The 23,739-nt window shown below is 46.1% G+C and overlaps 1 protein-coding gene across 2 annotated transcripts; it reads left to right on the top strand.

The window, feature by feature from the left end:
- The first annotated feature begins 68 nt into the window (after positions 1-68).
- Positions 69-23,419, top strand: LOC138386355 (tumor necrosis factor receptor superfamily member 10A-like). Of its 2 annotated transcripts, XM_069472718.1 has the most exons (10): positions 69-488; positions 6,389-6,491; positions 12,201-12,311; positions 13,373-13,484; positions 14,492-14,565; positions 14,652-14,753; positions 15,309-15,340; positions 15,775-15,960; positions 19,972-20,044; positions 21,408-23,419. In XM_069472718.1, the coding sequence occupies exons 1-10, from the start codon at positions 384-386 to the stop codon at positions 21,719-21,721; spliced, it is 1,212 nt and encodes a 403-aa protein (XP_069328819.1). In that variant the 5' UTR covers positions 69-383; the 3' UTR covers positions 21,722-23,419. The 2 variants fall into 2 exon arrangements, with proteins under 2 accessions (XP_069328819.1, XP_069328820.1); XM_069472719.1 differs by lacking the exon at positions 12,201-12,311.
- The last annotated feature ends 320 nt before the right edge of the window (positions 23,420-23,739 follow it).

The raw sequence follows: 23,739 nt of genomic DNA, 5'->3' as shown, positions 1-23,739 counted from the left end.
GCTCCGCCCCGTGGGTATAAAAGTTCAGTCGGCGCGAGCTTCGCCCCGGAATAAGCTCAATGCGAACCTTGGCGCGCCGCGGTCTGCTGCCTGATCCGCAGGAGGTGGTTTTTTTCTTTTCTTTCTTTTTTTTTTCTTTTCTTTTGCTTGTTTTTCCTTTTTTTGAGACAGAGTCTTACTCAGTCGCCCTGGGTAGAGTGCAGGACGTCATCGTGGCTCATTGCAACCTCTAACTGCCCGGCTCAAGCGATCCTCCCGCCTCAGCCTCCCGGAGCGCTGGGATTGTCCGCCTGAGCCACCGCGCCCCGCCCGCCTGCGGCTTCTGATCGATCCACTTTGTAGTCTGAGTCTCGGGACTGGGGACAGGACTGCTCCCTAACACCATGGGATTGGCCCCGGCACGGCGAGCCCCAAGACCCAGTCGCGAGCTGTTAGCCGGGTCACTGCTCTGGGTCAAGACCGTGGTCGTCGTAGGTGTCCTGCTGTCGGTGAGTCCCCGCCGCGGTCCGATGCTCCAGGAGAGCGCGCCTGGTGCTAGGAGGGGCAGGGGGAATAGGGGACAAAGACGGGGTGCGTGGCCCGGGCACCTGTGGCTGGGCAAGTCCGGGCAGGACGAACCTGTACCCGAGTCGGGGGAAGAGCGGGGTCCCCACAACCGGCAGGACTTACTAGGGCGGCGAGGGAGAAGAGCGCGCTCTGGGCGGCCTCGGAGTGGATTCCAGGACCCAGGCCGGGCCAGCGGGAAGCTGCCCAGTGAGCCACGAGGAGCCATGGCCTGGTTGTCTGCCTTCTCTCTTTCCATTTTTCCTCCCGCTGTCACTTCCCCTCTCCATCCCTCTCCCTATCCCTTTCTATCTCCTTCTCTCCCCCCTTGTGAATTTTACTTTCTTGGGTATTGAATTTTGTTGTGTTTTTGTTTTGTTTTATTTTTGAAACAAGGTCTTACTCTGTTGCCCCAGCTAGAGTGCAGTGGCCTTATCATAACTCACTGCTACTTCAAAGTTCTGGCTCAGCCATCTTCCTGCCTGAGCCTCCCGAGTAGCTGGGACTATGGGCATGTGCCACCATGCCCAGCTAATTTTTTCTATTTTTAGTAGAGATGGGTCTGCCTCTTGCTCAGGCTGGTCTTGAACTCCTGGCCTCAAGCAATACTCCCAGCTCAGCCTCCTAAAATGCTAGGATTACAGGCATAGGTGAGCCACCTCACCTGAGACTAGTTGTGTTCTCTTAAAGTGTATTGGGTATTGGGATCCGTTTGATCATCTGATTTTAACTTTTAACTTTCTATCTTATCTTCGGTGGCCTTATTCAGGGGCCAATTTAGTAAACTACTAAGGGTACAGCAGTTCCCTTCTAATGATAACTGGCCAGCACCCCCGTCATGAGCTGTGTCCACCACGGGATTAGGAACATGAGCGACTCCCAGCCCTGGGTGGGCCTGGACCGCCCCCCCCCTTATGTTATTGTTGGCCATGTTATTGTTGGCCGGGAGAATGTGGCGTGATTACAATGGCATTGAGAGCCATTATTGTGCTAATCAGCGCATGTGCTTAAAGTGCCCTGTTCTCAGCACTTTATATACTTATTAACACATTTAATCCTCACAACGACCAGACTGTGTAGGAACGTTGATTATCCAGGGCAGCTCTAAGTGTGTGGGTGATGTAGAGAAGAAAGAAGAGATTGCTTGGGTTAATTTTGTTGTTGTTGTTTTGGTTTTGAGACAAGCTATTACTCTTGCCTGGGCTAGAGTGCAGTGGCGTCATCATAGCTCACTGCAACTTCACACTCGTGGGCTCAAGTGATCCTCCTTCCTCAGCCTCCTGGGTAGCTGGGACTATAGGTGTGCACTTCCTTGCACAGTGTGGTCACCAGAAGCCAGCTGTGACCTTTCTGAGTGAATGAATAACTTGGATTCTAGGATGCCCGCACTAACACTGATATTACGTCCTCATCCTGGTCATACAGTGTGCTTAATGTGAGAGGTAGAAAGTATGACAGGCCGGTTGAGGAGAGAACAGACAATCTGAAAAGAATGCTGAGAATAGCCCAGGCCCAGAGTCACCAGGGACATCCCTGATCCTACTAGCACTTCACAGATACTTGGTTGCCCAGTGGACAGTGGATTAGATGGGAGACCTCAGAAGTGGCCTGGGAAGCATTAGGGATGTGTGCTGGTGGTTAGGTTGAGTGGTCACGTTGTATCATCCTGAAGGAGGGAGTGGCAGCCAATATGGATCTGAGGGCAATGATTATGGTAAAACAGACAGGTGATACGATGGATTTGGTAAGAAGAGGAAAAGAGCCTCAGGGTGGATTCTAGTTTTCCTAATGTGAGAGTTGTCTGAGGTCATTAACAAAAAAGAAAGAGTAAATAAGCACAAAATGACTTTAAGAATTAGGAATCCTGGCCAGGCACGGTGGCTCACGCCTGAAATCCTAGCACTCTGGGAGGCCAAGGAGGGAGGATTGCTTGAGCTCAGGAGTTGGAGACCCCATATCTACAAAAAATATAAATATTAGCTGGGTGTAGTGGTGTGCACCTGTAGTCCCAGCTATGTGGGAAGCTGAGGCAGGAGGATTGCTTGAGAGCAAGAGTTGGAGGTTGCAGTGAGCTATGATGACGCCACTGCACTCTAGCCAGGGCAACACAGAGAGACTCTGTCTCAAAAAAAAAAAAGAAAGAAAGAAAGAAAAATGAATTAGGAATCTGAATGTGATTTTGGAGACAGTATGGATATGTCATTGGCAGCAGACCTGCAGTATACAAAAGGCTAAATGATGATTTCAGTCTGAATAGAGATAACACAAAATGGAAACATAAATCTTAAGGAAGGGAGGAATGTTGTTAGAAAATATGAAGGCACAGATAAAGAACTATTATTTCCTTTTTATTTGTTGAAAAATATACATTATCAAATACTATAACAGTGTTTGTAGGGTGTGTAACATATGTACATGCCTGAGACAATTATAGCAAAAGAATGGGGGGGGTGATGAATGGACATACATTATTCCAAGTCTCTCACATTTTACATTAATGTTATGATATTAATTCCACAATACAACTAGTAATTAAAAGGAATGATATATTGATGCATGTGACAATATGAGTGAATTTCAAAATAACTATGTTGAGTGAAAGAAGCCACATAGAAAAGTACCAATACTATCTGATTCCACTTATAAAATTTATAGCCAGAAATGTTTTCATTACAAAAACAGAAAGATCTCAAATATACAAGCTAAGTTTACAACTTTAGGAGCTAGAAAAAGAAGAATGACCCAAACCCAGAGTTAGCATTATAAAGGAAATAATTATTAGAACAGAGGTAAATAAAATGGAGAAGAGAAAAACAGTACAGAAAATCAACAAAACCCAATATTGGTTCTTCAAAAATGTCAAGTAAATTGACAGACCTTCAACTAGATTGGTTATGAAAAATAAAAGAACACTCTAATTACTCAAGTTGGAAACGAAAGAAGGGACATTCCTACTGACTCTACAAAAATAAAAGGGAGCCCAAGATAATACTATGAGCAACTGCATGCCAGTAAATTGGAATTGGATAACCTGAATGAAATGGCCAAATTCCTAGAAACACAAAACCTGCCAATACTGAATCTCAAAGAAATAGAAAATCTAAATAGGCCCAGAATTGCTAAGGAGGTAGAATCAGTAATCACAAATCTCCAGACCAAAAAAAAGTCCCTGAACCTGATGGCTTCACTAGTGAATTCTAACAAACTTTTAAAGAAGACCTAATACCAATCCTTATGAAACTCTTTCACAAAATTGAAGAGGAGGGAACCTTTCTTAAATCTTTCTATGAGGCCAGCATTGCTCGATACCAAAGCCAAACAAAGACACTACAAGAAAAAAAAAGCTACAGATCAATACCCCCAATTGATGCAAAAGTCCTCAACAAAATACTAACACAGAGAATTCAACAGTACATGAAATGGATCATACACCATGAACAAGTCTGATTTATTTCTGGAATACAAGGATGATTCAACAAATGAAAATCAAGCAATATAAGTAATACACCACATTAATAGAATGAAGGGGAAAACATGCATGATCATCTGAAATGATGCAGGAAAAGCGTTTGATAACATTTAAAACCCTTTTGTGATGAAAATATGCAACAATCTAGGAATAGAAGGAAACTACTACAACATAGTAAAAGCCATATTAGAAAACGCCACAGCTAACATTATACTCAATGGTGAGACTGAAAGCTTTTCTTCTAAGATCAAGAACAAGATAAAGATACCCACTTTTGCCACTTCAACTCACCATGATACTAGAAGTTCTAGCCAAAGCAATTAGGCAAGAAAAAGAAATAAAGGCATCTGAATTGTAAAAGAAGAAGTAAAATAATCTCTGTTTCCAAATGATATGATCTTATTTGTAGAAAATCTGAAAGATTTCACAAAAAAAATTAGGACTGTCAAAAATGAAATCAGATCAAATTAGAAAAATTTAAAAAGTACATTATCACATAATAAAAGAAAGTGCAGATAATAATCTGGGATACTTAAACCAAGTGTTAAGAAGCTTACCTTACAACACTTAACAGAACAGTTTATAAAGCATAGAGGAGGAAGTATTCTGACGTTTTCAAAAAACCAACTCATAGTTTAGTTGATCTTTTGTATTGTTTTTTCCAGTCTCTTATTTATTTTTGTTCTGATCTTTATTGTTTTTTTCCTTCTGCTAACTTTGGGCTTAGTTTGTCTTCTTTTTCTATATCCTTGAGGCATAACATTAAGTTGTTTATTTGAGATCATCCTTCTTTTTTGATGTAGGCATTTTATTGTAGTTTTCTCTTAAAACTGATTTTGCTATATCCTGTAAGTTTTGGTATGTTGTGTTTCCATTTTCATTTTCTTAAGATATTTAAAAATTTCCCATTTAATTTTCTTCATTGACTCACTGGTCATTCAGAAGCTTGTCTACTCAAGTCCTTTCCTCATTTTTTAACCAGGTTGTTTGTTTTTTGTTGTTATGATTGATGAGATGGATTTCTTTATATATTCTAGATATTAAACCTTTATCAGATATATAATCTGCAAATGTTTTTCCCATTCTGTGGGTTACCCTCTCACTCTGTTGTCATTTGATGCACAGAATTTTTTAATTTTTATACAGTCCAATTTATCTATTTTTTTTCTTATGTCGCCTTTGTTTTTGATGTCATTTTCAAGAAATCCTTGCCAAATCCAAGCTCATGAAGAGTTGCTTCTATGTTTTCTTCTAAGAGTTTTATATTTTTCACTGTTATGTTAGATTTTTGATCCATTTTGAGTTAATTTTGAGATAATTTTTATATATATGTAAGGTAAGGGTACAAGCTTATTGTTTTCTTATGAGTCAATATCCAGATTTCCCAAAATGATTATATGAAAAGATTGTCCTTTCCCCATTAAATGGCCTTTGCACCTTTGTCAAAAATCATTTGACCATATACAGTCATGCACCACATAGCAACATGTTTTGATCAATGGTGGACCACATACATAATGGTGGCCTTATATAATTATAATGCCATAATTTTACTATACCTTTTCTATGTTTAGATACCCATATACTTACCATTGTGTTATAATTGTCTATAGTATTCAGGACAGTAACATGCTGCAATTTGTAGCCTAGGAGAAACAGGCTATACCATATAGCCTAGGTGTGTAGAAGGCTATACCTTCTAGCTTTGTGTAAGCGCACTCTATGATGTTGGCACAAAAACAAAATTGCCTAACAACTCATTTCTCGTAGCACATCCCTGTCATTAAGCAACAGATGACTATATGTGAGCATTCATTCCTGGGATCCTCTATTCTATTCCATTGGTCTGTATGTCAGGCACCTTTTTTAAAATTAGAAGTTCATTATTTAATATTTGATCCTAGATCCCAATTTTTTAAAAATTTGCATATAGTGTAACCCTCATTTGTAAAAATGTGTGTGTCTGTGTGTATATGTCTGAGAGAGAGGGAGAGGGAGAGTATTCATATATATGGTAAATAGTGGAACTACATGAGACAAAATATTAACGGATGCTATCTCTAGTTGAGAATATCACATATGGTTTTTGTATTCTTCTAAAAACTTTACTTGCTCACATTTTGTGGAATAAACATGTTTTCTTTTGTAATAAGAGATAAGGATAAAGAAGAGCTTTTCAAGTGTATGTTACCTGGCTAGCCCTGAAATGTGAAGGGACAAACTTAAATACAAAAGAATGTTAGAGAATTTAGAGCTGGAGGAAAGATGGAGGTTCTGCTTAGTTTGGGCACCTGGGGTGAAGGGAATGTGAGATGGATCCTGGGAGGGGTGAGAGTCTGGAACCCACTCATGTCCATCCCTGCTTTGACCCCACAGGTCCCAGCTGACTCTGCCACCAAAAACCAGGACAGGGCTCCCCAGCAGACGACTGCCCTCCAGCAACGGAGGCACAGCCCCAAGGAGGGTTTGTGCCCACCAGGTACATTCTCCAATCCTTACTCCTCCTCTCCTGTCTCCATGAGCTTCCAGGTTTCTGCTTCCGGAACTCCTGGTTCTTTATTCCACAGGGATTTATTGGATGCCTTCTGTGAGTCAGGCACTGTGTTAGTGGATGGCAGGGGGCCCTGTGCTCCTGGAACCTTCCTGCTGGGATGGAACGAATGTGGTCAGAGAGGCTGGCAGGAACCTTGAGGGATCAATGAGTAGGGCAGACATGGGCTTGGTGAGGCCTCCTGGGGATGGTGACAGTGGGCTGGCATCCCAAAGGGGGCAGGACCAGCGGTGCAGAAAGCCTGGAAGAGAGCTCCTGAGAGGGCCCCACAGCAGTGAGTGCCCAGGGACAGGGGCTGGGGGGAGGCCGCTGGGGTGAGTGGAGGGCAGAGGTCAGGGAACAAGTGGGGGCGGGTTGTGCATGGAGGAAGTTGGGTTTTATTTTGCGAGTGATTCACTTTGCTGGGAAGTTTTCAGTAGAGGGCTGCCAGGATCCGATTCGTTCTTTTAGTGCTTACTCCTGGATTGAAGGAGGGCAAGGCAGGACGCAGGTGGAGGGCCTTGTCGGGGCGCTCCCCTGGGCATGGTACACGGCGGGAGTCTCAGCTCCATAGGGTCATCTGAGCCCTGGGAGAGGCAGCCGTGCCTGTCGGGGCTGCTTGACTGTTGTGTTTGTCTCATACTTGTCTCCTTCTTTCTGCATACGTGTGAGGTAGAAATAGATCTTCTCCTGCACCAGGGGCTTCTGGAGCTGGTAAGAGTAGCATGCTGTGATTTTTACAAACCATTAACAAATTTGCGTTTCATTACCAGGCACCACAGGAAAGGCTGCCCATCCTTTCCAGGAAAGCAAACCCTCCTTGTACAGGAGGGCTTGTCAAGGGTCAGATCGTGGAGAAGGAAGAGCCTATTGCTACAGTCCAGGATTGAGATAAGGGAGCTGAAGGAGTAGGAAGGACACTGGATGTATTTGGGGTGAACTGTCGGCACTTGAGGATGGATTGTATTTAGGGAATGAGAACAAGTGAGCCACCAAACCCAACTGTTCAGGGCGAATTGAGCCTCTGAGGGGACAGTGTGCTGCAGGGCCAGCAGTACACATTTGCAGAGCCCAGCACATAGGTGATTCTTGAAGCCTCAGTCTTGTGGGGGTCCCCCAGAAGGAAACTGTAGATACTGAAGAGAGGCAGCATAAGGACCCGGACATGGAGGTGCCAGTCCAGGGGACAGGACAGCAAAAGGGCTGGGAAGAAATTGTCCATGGAACTTGTGTCTCGGAAGGGGGAGAAGCTTCCTCCCACAAGAGTGGGCACCACATGCCAAGGATCCAGACACAGAATCTCCTCTAAATTTGCATTTCTCGTAGGGTGGATGAGGTTGAGAATCTGTTCATGAGGCAGATACCATTTCTGTGTTATTTCTCTTAGATTTTCTTCACTCCTTTTTTGGGGGGGAGGGCAGAGTCTCTGTCGCCCTGGGTAGGGTGCAGTGTCGTCATCATAGCTCACTGCAGCCTCCAACTCCTGGGCTTAAGTGATCCTCCTGCCTCAGCCTCCTGAGTAGCTGGGACTACAGACACATGCCACCACGCCAAGCTAATTTTTCTATTTTTTGTAGAGACTAGGTCTTGCTCTTGCTCAGGCTGATCTTGAACTCCTGAGCCCAAGCAATCCTCCTGCCTCAGCCTCCCAGAGTGCTAGGATTACAGGCAAGAGCCACTGCATCTGGCCAATGGAAGAGTTTAAACCATTTTTTGTTCAACATAATTACTGGGAAGGAAGGACTTGTTTCTGCTCTTTAGCTATTTGTTTTCTTTAAGTATTATACATTTTGTTCCTCAATTCTTCCATTACTGCCTTCATAAATATATATATAATTTAGTTGTTTTCTTGTGTACCATTTTGATTCCTGTGTTCTTTGTACCTTGTGTGACCATTAACCTAGATCTTAAGGACATGTATGTGGTATAGGGTTGACAAGGGTAGACTTGTGATGGTTAATTTTATGTGTCAACTTGGTTAAACATTATTCTAGATGTTTCTGTGCAGGTATTATTTAGATAGGATTATGATTTGAATCAGTAGACTTTGAGTAAAGCAGATTACCCCATAATGTAGGTAGACTTCATTTCATCAGTTGAAGGCCTTAATAGAAAAGAAATTGAGCTCCCCCAAGGAAGAGGCAATTCTGCCAGGAGGTGGCCTTTGACTTGAGCTGCAACTCTTCCCTGCTGGCTTACCCTGTACCTGTTGGATTTGTCAGTCTCCACAATGGTGTGAACCAATTCCTTAAGACAAATCTCTCTCTGGAGAGCCCTGACTAATACAGAATTATTGGAGCATACTTAATCTCCAAATAAAGGCAATAACAAGGTCACACTTCTGCCTAACACGTTACAACTATTCTGTATACAACCAAAAACACACTAACCCTTTCTCCAGAAGAGAATGCAAAGTCCTTGGATGTTGTTTACTCTTCTTCTTTCTATCCTGTAACTTAAATACTATGATGTAAATTAACAACAGTTAAACACTATGATGTAAAGTCAATGCATCTTATGTTATATAAAGGGATGAGAGATGGAAGAAAACAAAGATATTTGCTTAACATATCTACACACAAAAACATAAGCATAACAAAATCAGGAAGAAATACTTAGAACAATTACAGTCTTTGTTTCAGTAACTGGTCATGTGTTAATGGTCATAGCTGATATTAGCTGACATTTATAACTACCTTCTTTCACTACCCACTCTGTATTCCTTTTGCCCTCACCAAGCACTTCAGCTGGTCGTGGCTGTATGTCTGGTAGTGTGACCCAGGGTTGCTGTAGATTTCCATTGGCTTTAATCACAGGGCATGGTGACACTAAGAGATGCCCTAAGGCTGCGATCCCCAATGCCCGGGCCTCAGACCAGTACAGGTCCATGGCCTTTCAGGAACCAGGCTGAGAGCAAAGCTTCATCTGTATTTGCAGCCACTCCCCATCACTCGCATCACTGCCTGAGCTCCGCCTCCTGTCAGATCAACAGCAGCATTAGATTCTCATAAGAGAACGAACCCTACTATAAACTGCGCATGTGAGGGACTTATGTTGCAAGCTCCTTGTGAAAATCTAATGCCTGATGATCTGAGGTGGAGCTGAGGCGGTCATGCTAGTGCTGGGGAGTGGCTGCAAAATCATGCCAAACCCCATCCTTCCACCTCAGTCACTGGAAAAATTGTTTTCCATAAAACCGGTCCCTGAATCCAAAAAGGTTGGAGACTGCTGCCCTAAGGAATCTCCTGTATTCCAGCATACTCTGTCTTACCTCCACTATGGAATAGCAGTCTGATGTCTCCCTTGGTAGTCAGGATCAATCTCCCCATTAAGTAACTTTTTTGCCTGTTGATTCAGAAGCACAAGGAACCCAAAGTGGCCAGGTAGTAGTCTTAACTTCAAGTCATTGATATAATAGATGAAATCATTGTTGTGTCTCCTGGTGAAACCCAGGAACTAAGAACCTAAGGTCAGCAATGCACAAAGTTGCAGGAACAGGAAGCAAATATTTTGCTAGTGGGCCACTAAGGATGCCAGTGAGTGGTGCCACTCCCATTTGCACCCCTTGATTTCTGGACCTGGGAATCCTGGTTATAAAAAAAATAATTCTCCTTCATATTGTTGTTGTCATAAACACATCCTTGTACATCATGTGCTTATCAAAATAGATTTATAATTATTGTTTTATGCATTTGCTTTTTAAACCATATAGGTAAAACAAGAGGATTTACAAACCAGTGGTACTATAATACTGTGCTGTGGACTGAATCTTGTCTCCGAAAATTCATATGGTGAAGCCTTTCCACCCATGTGATCGTATATGGAGATGGTGTCATTGGGAAGTAATTAGGTTTAGATGAGGTCATGAGGGTAGAGCCCTCATGATGGGATTAGTGCCCTTTTAAGAAGAGATACCAGACAACTTGCATGCATGGTCTCTCTCTCTCTTTCCACGTGTGCAAAAGGAAAAGTTCATGTGAACACACAGCAAGATAGTGGCTGCTTCCAGAACTGTGAGAAATAAATGTCTATTGTTGGAGCCACTCAGCCTGTGGTTATATTTTATAGCAGCCCAAGTAGACTATGGCATACTGGCATTTATATTTACCTATGTAGTTACCTTTTCCAGTGTTCTTTATTTTTTCATATGGCTTTGAGCTACTGCATAATGTCATTTCATTTCAGACTGAAGGACTCCCTTTAACATTTCACAGGGCAAGTCTACTAGTAATGCACTCCACTGGTTTTTGTTTATCAGGGAATGTCTTAATTTCTCCTTCATTCTTGAAGGATAGTTTTGCTGGGTATAGAATTATTGGTTGAAGATTTTTTTTTCAACACTTTAAATACATCATTCACTGTGTCATGGCCAGTATGGTTTCTGATGAGAAGTCAGTTGAGGTTCCCTAGTACATACTGAGTACTTGCTGCTTTCAAGATTTTCTGTTTGTGTTTGGCTTTTATCCATTTGACTATAATGTGTCTTGGTCTGGTTTTCTTTGAATTTAGTCTGCTTGAAGATTGTTTAGCTTCTCGGATGTGTATCCAAGTCTTTTTCAAAAGTCTTGTGCCTCCTTGTTAAATTTATTCCTAAATGTTTTATTCTTTTTGAGCCACTATGAATGGAATTGTTTTTTTAATTTCATTTTTTAATTGTTCATTGCTACTGAAAGACTTTTACACTGAAAACTACAAAACATTGCTGAAAGAAATGAAAAAAAAAAAACACCTAAATAAAGAGGAAGACATTCTGTGTTTATGGATTGGAAAACTTAATAGTGTGAAGATGACAAACTAACCAAAATGATATACAGATGCATTGCTTATTAATATCCCAACAGTGTTATTTCAAAAATGGAAGAACTCATCCTCAAGGTCATAGGAAATTTATTAATAAAAAGACCTAGATCAACCAAAACAATCTTGTAAAAGAAAAACAAAGTTGGGGGACTCACACTTTCCAATTTCAAAATGACTTTCCCTTCCAGGGTAGCTTTGGCCTTCATTTCTTTGGGTCATTCTTTGACTCTGTAGAGGTAGGATCCATTTTTCCTTCCATGGCTGATGACATGAGCTTTAATTTTGATGGCTTTTCCCATTATCATTCTACTTCTGTGCCTGTTTGTATCTTCCACTAACAGGGAGCTCATAGAGGACAGGTGTTTGGACTTTCTTATGTGAGTTTCCAGGGTCTAGGATGGTGCCGTCCAATAGAGGTAGTCAGTAGGCCCGTGGGACTGTTCATCACTTGAAATGTGCTACTTCACATTGAGATATGCTTTGAGTGAGAAATACGCACTATGCTTTGAAAACATACTATAAAAAATGTAAAGTATTATATCTCCATGTTTTACATTGGTTATACATTTAAGTGATATTATTTTGGGTATATTAAGTAAAACTGCATTATTAAAATTAATTCACTCTTTCACTTTTTTAATGTGGTGAGTATGAATTCAAATTTAATTTGTGGCTTGTATTATATTTCTGTCAGCAGTGCTGGTCTAAGGTATGTAACAAATGCAGAATTGATGAACTGATCAAGCCAGGTACAGTGGATTTCCCTGTTTGGATTCCACTGATGGCTCAAAGAAGAGTACCCCAGCCTCTGAGAATCCTGTGAAGACTCATTCATCAGCTTTTTCTCTCCCCTCCCAGGAACCCACATATTAGAAGGTAGAGATTGTCGCTCCTGCAGCTATGGAGTGGACTACACCACTCACTGGAATGCCCTGTCTTCCTGCTTGCCCTGTACAGTTTGTAATTCAGGTATAGAATATGTGGACCCTGTGCCCGAAGATGGAATCCAGAGTGATGACATAAAGTTGTAGCATAAATGAAATCAGGAGATCTGGGTTTCAGTCCAGCTTGGTCTTCATCAAACCCTATTATTCCATGATTATATCTTTGAGTCATTGAATAAATAAAACATAAATTGTGGTGGCTCACTCCTGTAATCCTAGCACTCTGGGAGGCCGAGGCGGGAGGATCGCTTGAGGTCAGGAGTTCGAGACCAGCCTGAGCAAGAGTGAGACCCCATCTCTACTAAAAATAGAAAGAAATTAACCAGACAACTCAAAATATATAGAAAAAATTAGCCAGGCATGGTGGTGCATGCCTGTAGTCCCAGCTACTTGGGAGGCTGAGGCAGGAGGATCACTTGAGCCCAGTTTGAGGTTGCTGTGAGCTAGGCTGACGCCACGGCACTGTAGCCCGGGCAAAAGAGAAAGACTCTGTCTCAAAAAAAAAAGACAAAACCATAAATTGTTTTTATAATGCCTGCCACCTGCTAGGGAAATCTTTTTAAAAATCAGTTGCAAGGCCATAGGGGTACCCTGACAGCATGGAGAAGGTGTGACCGAGGGGAAAGGGCTGGGTTTCAGCTGTGACATGGGCCTGGCCTGGCCCAGGCTCTCCCCCTGCCTCTATGCTCCTGGCAGGTGCCTCTCTCAGCCCCACGTCCTCAGGCCCCTCCCTCCTCGCCAGCAGGGCCAGGCTTTTGGGAAGTCACCCAAGGGCTCTTCTCCTGCTAGGGTCTCACTTGTTCTACCCCTGCACCTCCCTTGCTACTGACCATGTTATCTAAACGTTTTTTTTTTCCTAATCTGATGTAATAGATAATGAATGTTGGTCGTTGTTGTATGACTCTATTAGTGACAGCTAAAGGGTGACTGTCTTCTGTGTACCCCGAGTGGGTTGATGCAGAAACTGGACCTCTGACCTCCTTGATGACCTGAGTTGAGCTGAGTGGGAAGAGGTCGGGGTGGCGAGGAAGGGTCGAGAGACATGCCAAGGAAACATATCCCCGAAGACTTCTCCTTTGTCTCCAGATGAAGAGCCAAGAAGTAACTGCACCACGACCAGAAACAGAGAGTGTCAGTGCAAACCAGGCACTTTCCGAGGAGAAGATTCCCCTGAGTTCTGCCAGAAGTGCCAAACTAGGTGAGACGAGAGGCAGGGGGCTCCCTGCGCTCAAGGGAACCCCAGAAGACCTGACTTTCCTTGCACCCCCTTCTTTCCCCTGGGCCCCATGGGGCCTCTACCCCCACGGGGCATCCCTGACCCTGTGGGGTGTCCTGAGCCTGTGGTGAGCCCTCCTGGCCCATCTGCCTGTCCCCACTCTGCCCCCTGCAGCAGCCTCTTCCCACACCTCCCCAGCACATGGCCCACTGGGCACAGGAGGCCAGGACTTAGGGCCCATGGTATTCTTAGGGGCCCATGAAATATTTTATTTTGAAGTCATAACTGCAAATAATCCACCCTGGGATGTATTAATAATTATCCTTAAATAAATTTGAGTCCTAAAATGCAATTTTTAATAATTTTTTATCCAAGCAGGGACCATGAAGACAAAAGAGCCCGTGGCCACAGAGGTCATAATAAAGCCATGGGTGTAGCTCCTTCTAGATTCCCATGAAGACCTGAGCCAATACAGCTGTCCTCACCCTGGCCCCTTGTCCCTCAAAACCTGCCTTGTCCCTATTTGGGGTCCTAGGGGCTGATAGCAATGATTTCTGACACCCAGTATTCATGCGACAAGTAGGGACGGGCAGACAGGTGGGGACGGGAGCTCAGTGGTAGCAAGGGTTGGTTGGAGGACGTGGCTCAGCTTGTGGCCACGAGATCTTCTGACTTCCCCTGGATCGAGGTTCCTGCTAACTCGGGGTCTCCCCTGCAGCCCAGGGAAGCTCCGCATGTTCCCAGCAGAGAAGGTTCCTGGAGGCCACAGCCCTGACCACCGAGCAAGGATCCTGAGGGACTGAAGTTCATGTGCTCAGATCCTTCCCCAGACTCAGCAAGGGAGAGTAGGGCCCCCGGAGACATGAGGAGCCCATCCTGGCTCTGTCACCTGCTCAGGGACAGCGGGGGGCAGCGGGGGGCTCCTCTTTTGTCCCATCTGGCCGGCCTTCCCTCAAGGAATCCCACCTCTCCTCCCTGTTTGTACCCAGGTGCCCAGATGGGATGGTCGAGGACAGGCCTTGTGCCCCCTGGAGTGACCTTGTATGCGTCCACAAAGGATCAGGTACTAAGGCGTCTGGGGAAGCCCCAGCTCCTGGAGAGCCAGCGGCCACTAGGCCGGGAATTCTACCTCTGCCCTTCCGTCCCCAGGCAGTGGGCTCCTCGGGATGCAGATTGTATTCGGGGCTGTGGTTGTCTTGCTCCTGGTGGTCGTGGCGGTGGCACTTCTTTGCCGGAAGCGCAACTGCTCAGGTAGGTGTTGGCTGAGGGAGGGGCCACTGGGCACTCTCTGGCCCTCCCCCAACCCTGTTCCACAGGGGGAAATACCCTCTCCCCTGTCTGCCAAACCCCTGTGGTGGTCACTCCATCTCCCACCTCACCTGCGCCCCCAGGACCAGGATCTCATCAGTGCCTCTCTCGGGGCTGGCGGTGCCCTCACCTCCCAAGTCTGGAGGGCAGGGCCGGCTCCCCCCTGCCCCCTTCTTCAGGGCCCAGCCAGGGCAGGGAGGGAGTCGGCTCCTCCACTGGGGGCCCAGGGTCAGCACCAGAAGTGCTCAGGGGTTTACACGGCTTTGGTCAGAGCACAACCCAGCAGATTCTACATGTGTTTATATTTACTTTACTTCCTACACCTCCTCCCTCCTGAGGGTGTCCCAGAGTTGGAAAGGCCCCTTCGCTGTCCCCAGGCCCAGGCTGCTTGTCCAGTGTTTCAACCCCCAGCCCACCCCTGCCCAGACACTGTCCTCAGGGAGGGGAGTGTTGCATGGGACCCTCCCTGCTTGCTAAGGGGACTCCCTTCTCTTCCAGGTTGTGACCAGGACCCCAAATTCGTGGGCAGAGTGAGTTGGTTTCTCCACGACCTTGGGGTACCGGGTGCTGAGGAACTGCTTCCTGCCCACACAGAGCCCTGGGTGGCGCATCCTCATTGTCCTGTAATGCTGTCCTGGCTCTCTGCAGTGGCCTGGGGGTTCTGGCTGACCGTGCAGGGCACATGGCTACTTAGAGCACCCTGCAGGCCGTGCTGTAGCCCTGTCCTTCCTGCCGCCTGAGTGACACTCCCACCCCACAGCTCTGCACCTTGGCAATGGGGGTGACCCACCTTAGCACAGCACCAGGGGTGTGGTGCCAGCAGCAGATGCTGGATGTGCTCAGCCTCTGCCCAACTGGGGCGACCCCACTGGGAGAGGTGGGGATGTTAGGAGCAGCGGTGCCCTGGGGGATCTGAAGGGAGCCCGGGGTGTGGAGTCCTGAGTCTGCTCTTTGCCTCCCCAAGGTCTTTTCCTGGTGCTGGAGTTCCCCACAAGGGCCTGGGGCTGAAGACAATGTCAAAAACGAGATGCTGAACAACAGAGAATTGCAGCCCACCCCAGTCTCTGAGAAGGAAATGGAAATGGAAAGCCAGGAGCCAGCAGATCTCAGAGGGGTCACCATACTGTCCCCAAGGGAGGCAGAGCATCTGGTGAGTGGGGTCGGCCGTGCCATGTCCTAGTCTTACTGCTGTCCCAGGACTTGTAGACAGAGGCCGAGGGTGGCCCAGGGGAAAGCGGAGCTTGAGGGAGTGGAGGGACTGTAGGGGACAGAGGGACTGCTGGGGATGGAGGTGTCAGAATCTCGGGTTTCGGCACCACCCAAGATGTCTGGGTGGGAGTCTGCCCTCCGTTCTCGGTGTGCTCTTGGTCAAACAATGACCAGACACACCAAGGTCAAGTCCAGACTATTCTCCCAGTCCTCTGACTCCTTTCTTGGAAAAATCACCAGTGAATCCAACACAACGGAGTAACTTCAGGCAGGCAGCACTTTCACAAGAGCAGCTCCTTGCTGTAGGATAAAACCGGTCTGTCCGAGAGTGGAGAGAGACAGACCGACTGACTGACTCACTCACTCACTTCCTCACTGCCCCACTCACTCTCTCACTTCCTCACTGACTGCCCCACTCACTTCCTCACTCACTCACTGACTGCCCCACTCACTTCCTCACTTCCTCACTGACTGCCCCACTCACTTCCTCACTCACTCACTGACTGCCCCACTCACTTCCTCACTCACTCACTGACTGCCCCACTCACTCTCACTTACTCACTGGCTGCCCCACTCACTTCCTCACTCACTCACTGACTGCCCCACTCACTCTCACTTACTCACTGACTGCCCCACTCACTTCCTCACTCACTCACTTCCTCACTTACGCACTGCCCCACTCACTCTCACTTACTCACTGACTGCCTCCCTCACTCACTCACTGACTGCCCCACCCACTTCCTCACTGACTGCCCCACCCACTTCCTCACTGACTGCCCCACTCACTTCCTCACTTACTCACTGCCCCACTCACTTCCTCACTCACTCGCTGACTGACCCACTCACTTCCTCACTTCCTCACTGACTGCCCCACTCACTTCCTCACTCACTCGCTGACTGACCCACTCACTTCCTCACTTCCTCACTGACTGCCCCACTCACTTCCTCACTCACTCACTGACTGCCCCACTCACTTCCTCACTTATGCACTGCCCCACTCACTCTCACTTACTCACTGGCTGCCCCACTCACTTCCTCACTCACTCGCTGACTGACCCACTCACTTCCTCACTCACTCACTTCCTCACTTACGCACTGCCCCACTCACTCTCACTTACTCACTGACTGCCTCCCTCACTCACTCACTGACTGCCCCACCCACTTCCTCACTGACTGCCCCACTCACTTCCTCACTTACTCACTGCCCCACTCACTTCCTCACCGACTGCCCCACTCACTTCCTCACTCACTGACTGACCCACTCACTTCCTCACTGACTGCCCCACCCACTTCCTCACTTCCTCACTGACTGCCCCACCCACTTCCTCACTCACTCTCTGACCCACTCATTTCTTCCTGACCTCTTGTATTGTTTCCTTTTATTAGCCCAGTCTAGAGGAGGGCTCTTGGGAGGTGAAGGATGTTATCAAATGACCAACAAACAGATGTCCTCAAAATTCCATCTGCATAGATGAGCTCCCGCCCACCTGGGGGGCGTGGACCACAATGCAGTTTTAAGCTAATGACATATTAAATACCCTTAGGTTACTTTAGGTCATTTTTCTGAATCTTATTATGCCTGGGCTGGTGATTCCTAGATTGATAATCCATTCCCTTCTTCCTCAGCTGGAGCAGTTGCTCAGGATAGGATTAAGGGGAGGCAACACAAAAATGGAGTGCCTGCCCTTATCCTTCTTCCCAGGTGGAGCAATTGCTCAAGACAGCACCAAAGCAGGGAGCCCTTGTCTGAGAAGAGCTGGAGATCCTAACTATCTGCCTAACAGAGGGACTGCAGGGGCTGGGGCTGCACAGGCTGGAGCAGCCGCACCCAAGTGGTGACCGCCCCACTTTGTGGGACCTTCTTCTAAGTCCCTGTCCTGTTCTGGCTGTGTCCCCAGAGCCTAGAGCCGCGCAGGCACAGAGTGGGTGCCCGGGGTTTGTTGATTACTGAATAAGGGCTGCGTGACCTCTGCCATTTGCTCTTAATAGAACTCAGAGAGCCCTAGCTTGTAACAGTAGGAGTGTTAAATTTACTCTAAAAGTATTATTACATTGAACATATTTGAAAGTAAATCTTTTTCCAGATTTCTGATCCTGTTTGTAGAGAGGCTTCCAAGAAGAAGTAGAATTTCTGAGTCAACGTGTAGAAGTGCCTTTTATTTTCTTTTTCTTTCCTTCTTTCCTTCTTTTTTCCGCCCTGAGGATTATCTTGCTGTCACCCAGACTAGCATGCAGTGGTGTCATCATAGCTCACTGCAACCTCAAACTCCTGGGTTCAAGCAATCCTCCTGCCTCAGCCTACTGAGTAGCTTGAACTACAGACTGTTAGCCAGCACGCCTGGCTACTTTTTCTCTTTTTTGTAGAGACTTACTCTTGCTCAGGCTGGTGTCAAACTCCCCGGCTCATGCCACCCTCCCACCTCGGCCTCCCAAAGTGCTAGGATTACAGGCGTGAGCCACCACGCCTGGCCCAACCCTTGTGTATTTTGTTCTTCACTCTCAGGGATGCCTGTGATTCTCATGTTAGGCCTCTTTACATAATCCCATATTTCTTATAGGATTTACTCTTTTCTCTTATTTTTCTGCTCTATCTCTGTGACTGACTTGTTTAATCAAAAAGTGTTGTCTTCAATCTCTGAGATTCTTTCTTCTGCTTGATCTAAACTGTTCTTAAGGCTTTCCACTGTGTTTTGTAGTTCCTTGAATAAATTGTTCATTTCTAGAAGTTCTGTTTGATTTTTCTTTTTTTCTTTTTTCTTTTTTTTTCTTTCTTTTTTTTTTTTTTTTGAGACAGAGTCTCACTTTGTTGTCCGGGCTAGAGTGCAGTGGCATCAGCCTAGCTCACAGCAACCTCAAACTCCTGGGCTCCAGTGATCCCCCTGCCTCAGCCTCCTGAGTAGCTGGGACTACAGGCATGTGCCACCATGCCCAGCTAATTTTTTCTGTATATATTTTTTAGTTTTCCATATAATTTCTTTCTATTTTTTTTAGTAGAGACGGGGTCTCACTCTTGCTCAGGCTGGTCTCAAACTCCTGAGCTCAAACGATCCACCCGCCTCGGCCTCCCAGAGTGCTAGGATTACAAGCCTGGGCCACCGCGCCTGGTCTGATTTTTCTTTAATATTTCAATTTCTTTAGTGAATTTTTTGTTCATTTCCTGCATTTTTTTTTGTGGTTTCTTTGTGTTTTTCCTGCATTTCATTGACTTTCCTTACAATCCATGTTTGAAATTCTTCATCTGTCATTTCAGATTTTGGTTGGTATCCATTGCTAGAGAGGTGGTTCCCTTTTGGGGGTGTCCTTTTGCTTTGATTCTTCATATTTCTGGAGTTTTTCCACTGATTCCTTCCCATCTGGAGCAGCTGTTGCTTCTTACCTTTGGATTTTCTTTTCTAAAATATAGAATTATTTTGTAAGATTTTTCTCCAACACCTCCAAAAAAATCCCTTGACTTTTTTTATAGTACCTTAATAAATTAATCTAGGGAGAATCAAGAGCTTTTCAATATTCAATAGTTTTCTTATCAAAGAAGGTAGCATTTGAGGTCAAGTGTTTTACTATGACTTAGTCAAGATTTTTGGGTTTTTTTTTCAGACAAATATTCCTACTCCTTGTCAAAGTTGTTTCTTTGTATTCATATTTTGGGCCTTTTGTAATTCCATTTTCTAATTTATTATGTCTGCTATGTGTTTTAACATTCATGTGGACATATTCATTTTTAATTATTGCTATTTAAACCTTGGGGTTTTTTAAGTGTACAGTCCTATCTAAAATAAGGATCATTGTGTCAGCCTCTTCCAAGAGTCCACATTGTTTTCTTTCCTGTCTTGATGGCAGGACATTGTTCTGAAAGTGACATGCTGCAGGCTTCACAGCCAGCTGGCTGGCAGGGCCGCACTGGAATCCAGGATTCCTGGCTCTGACCAAGAGCGTTCCCCACTGTGTGTTACAGGGCCCCACAGAAGCTGAAGGGTCTCAGAGGAAGAGGCTGCTGGTTCCAGCAAATGGCGCTGACCCCATTGACAGTAAGTGTTTTGTTCCTGGTGATGCAGCAGGAGGACAGGGAACAGGGACAGTGTCCTAACTGCCATCCCCATAGCTGATAGGACTCTTCCAGAACATTCAGTGCCAGAAGCAAGGGATCCGATGCTATTGTCACTGGACCCTAAATGCCCCTCTCACATCTCTTCTTCTCTTCCACTCTACCTCACCCTCTCTGTGCCCTAATGACGATGACCCTAACAACTCTGTCCACGCCCTTGTCCCCCTCTGCCCTCCTCCCTTGTTCAGGGCTTGCTTCAGCCCCCCAGTGGCCTCCTGAGGGACCGCACTGTCCTGCGGGGCACCCACTGGCCCCAGGAAGCTACTGAGATCTAGTTTGCTGAGCTGTAGTGTAAACTACAGACAGGATTTCAAAGACTTAATGCAAAAAAAAAAAAAAGGAAAATATCAAAATATCTCACTGATATTGCATATTAAAATTATATTGTATATACTGAGTCAGTACCTTACATTAAAATAATATCATTTGTTTCTTTTTATTTTTTTTAAATGAGTCTGTTAGAAAACAAAGCCTCTAGCCGGGTATGGTGGTATTAGCCTGTAGCCTCAGCTACTTGTGAGGCTGAGACAGGAGGATCTCTTGAGCCCGGGACTTTGAGGTTGCTGTGATCTATCATGACACTGCACTCTAGCTTGGGCAACACGAGTGAGACCTGCCTCAAGAAGAAGAAAAAAATAAAACACAGCCTCATATTCCTGGCCACCCTCTGTCCCTAAGGACGGTGCAGCATGTTGCACACACATCTCACTTAATCCCTTCGTAGGCTTGGGCTGGGTGGGGCTGCTCCGTTTTAAGGTTCACTTCTTGCTCAGAGTCTGTTGCCCCACCTGGCCCTGCCCCAGTGTTAGGGAGTGAGGCTGAGCTAGGTGTGAACCAGAGACTCTTCCTAGTACAGCCCCTGGGCTTTCCACAGATACAGGCCTGGCTGCCCTGGGACCTGCTCCCATGACAGGTGCAGCCCCATCAGCTTGCCTCCTCTGAGCCCCTGCTGCACCCACTCTTTGCCCCACCCTCTGGCTTGTACCCCACATTGTTTTCTGCCTCCACAACGTCCCTCCATCGTCCCCAGGGGGGCTACCAGCCCTGCCCTAGGGCAGCATTCTCTGGTGACCTTGACTCCCCCACAGCACCTTGGGTGCAGGTGGGGCCCCGGCAATGTGGGCTGGTTCTCTGTGGATGGGGAAAAGGTCAGGACACTGCAGGTCCGCCTGCAGGAGAGCCCAGTAGGTTCTACTCTTGGGTTCTAGGTGTGACGCAAGATCCTCTGCCCTTTCTGAACTGAGTTCCAACTCACCTGACTGTCTCCATGGCTTTTCTCCACCTAGCTCTGAGGCTGTTCTTCGACTACTTTCCAGACATCGTGCCCTATGAGTCCTGGAATCCGCTCATGAGACTTATGGGCCTGACAGACAATGATATCCATGTGGCCAGAGCCTGTGCCTCAAGCCCAAAAGACGCCTTGTACGAAATGCTGGTGAAATGGGTCAGCAGGACGGGGCGGGAGGCCTCAGTGCACACCCTGCTGGAGGCCCTGGACACACTGGGAGAAAGGCGCGCAAAGGAGACCATTGAGGGCCACCTGGTGGGCTCCGGGAAGTTCATCTATCTAGACGATGGGGCAGGCTCTGCTGTGTCCTAAGTGTGAAAGAATCTCTGTAGGACTCCAGAGCTTCCCTAGTTTACCTTTTTTTCCTAGAAAAAGAAAATCACAATTGGACATCAGCCTTTAGGAAATAGGCAAAAATTTCACATGACTGATACTTGAAGAAACTCTGACATGTACTGTCATCCAGTGGATGAAACATCCTAGAACCTTTTCTATAGACTTGGAGTACAAATGTTAGGTAGATAGTGAGGGATTTCAGGTCTCCCGGGGACGAAAGTGGGTGCTGTTGCCTTGGTGCAATTGCCCCACCTGAGAAGAAGGACAAGCGTGGGCCCCAGGCCCCCATCTTGATGCTGCCCCACCCTAATCCTCTCCCCAGCAACTGCCATACCTGGGGGAGGAGGGAATACCCTACAAATCTGCCAATCAATTTAGCGCACCAGCTGCAAAAGATTGTGGAGGACTCTCTGGCCCATGGGCCAAGCAGCATAAGTACCACAGCGTCCAGAAATTGACCTAGAACAACCCACATGCATAATCCAAGACTCAGGTCATTGACACTGGGGAGCAAAAGGAAGATCAAAAGGAGGAGAAACAGTACTAAATTTTGGAGCCAAAAAGACAACATGAAGCTTAGGAGTACAAAAAAAAAAAAATAAGACTCAGGTCATGCAACTCCCAAATGTCCACTCATAGTGGTTCCATGGTGACATCTGAGCCATAGGGAGGTCCCAATCCGGGCACTATAAAACAAATTGTAGACCATAACCAGGCCCTGTTGGCCCCTTCCTTTTGCTCACTCTTTGCCGCAACAGTGGGTCTGTGGTCATCATCTGTGGCGTATGTACCATGCTCTGTAAACCTATATCTTGCTCTAGCTCTATAATGCTATCTTTCTCTCCTTTTTTCATGCTTGCCTTACTTTGGTGCCATCTGGTCATTCTTTGGCCATGAGCATGTCAAGAACTGACATTTCAGACTGAAACTTGACACCATGATTCTTTGTTTCCTATGCTTCTACGTTTGTGATGTATTGAATGTGTATTGTTTAGGATGTCATCCTTTTTCTGTTTACACTTTTTTATCCCACTTTTTACTCGTGTTTGTTATCTTGTAAGATCCATCCGTCTTAGTATGTGAGCATTTACTTATGTCCAAGTATTATAAGAAATACAAAGGAAAAAGAAGAAGAAAAATCCTCCCTGTGGAAAGTCTCACCGTTTGGGCTCTAGTTCTCCCCACTGTGTACTTTGATCCCATTGGGCTTGGAGGACTGACAACTTCTAAAGGGCCAGTCTTTTAAACTTGGCGATTTTATAGGCATGTGAATATTTATTTATTTATTTATGGGTAGATGCTCATAAGTGAGTAGGTACTCGAGGAGAACTGTCTCAGCCCCTCGCCCCTTTCTCTGAGGACTTCCTTGAAGACGTATGTAGAGTATTAGCCTTATCATTGTTTGTCATGCTTAGTCTTTTACGGTAAACTTTGTGACAACATGAAATTGTTGGGGTTTGTTGGTTGGTTGGTTGGTTTGGTTTGGTTTAGTTTAATACACAGGACAAATAGTACAGTGACACATGACAGGCACTTAGCACAGTATTTCCTTAGTGTTGGATATCGTTTGGTGCTCCTGTTCCGTGGAAAGTCCCTGTTGGAATCTGTGCTCGTACTGTTAAGCAATACGAGGAAGGCAGTTAGATATGAAATATTCACGTATTTATGAATTGATGACCAAATTAAATGTGAAACCTTATATAAAAAGAGGTGTGGTCTTTGTTGTTTGTTTGGCTTTTTGGTCCCCATCCTTCCCTTCTCTGAAACAGTCAGGGTGTGTTCTTGCTGTGTGACTCACTTTCCTCCCTGTGTGCCTTCAGGCTTGCCCTGCGAGGGGGTGTTTCCTGCTTCTGACTCTCTGGAGTGGGGACTCTCAGGTTCATGGGGGCCGGAACTCAGCCCTTCCTTCCCCTCTGTCTCCTGCCTGCCCTTCCCTCTGGGCACAGGGACACCAACCCTGCCCTGGCTCCCCCACAGCCCCCCAGGTGGTTCTC

The sequence above is a fragment of the Eulemur rufifrons genome, chromosome 7, assembly GCF_041146395.1.
Source record: "Eulemur rufifrons isolate Redbay chromosome 7, OSU_ERuf_1, whole genome shotgun sequence".
NCBI classification, from domain to species: domain Eukaryota; kingdom Metazoa; phylum Chordata; class Mammalia; order Primates; family Lemuridae; genus Eulemur; species Eulemur rufifrons.
This window is presented reverse-complemented; position numbering and strand designations above follow the sequence as displayed.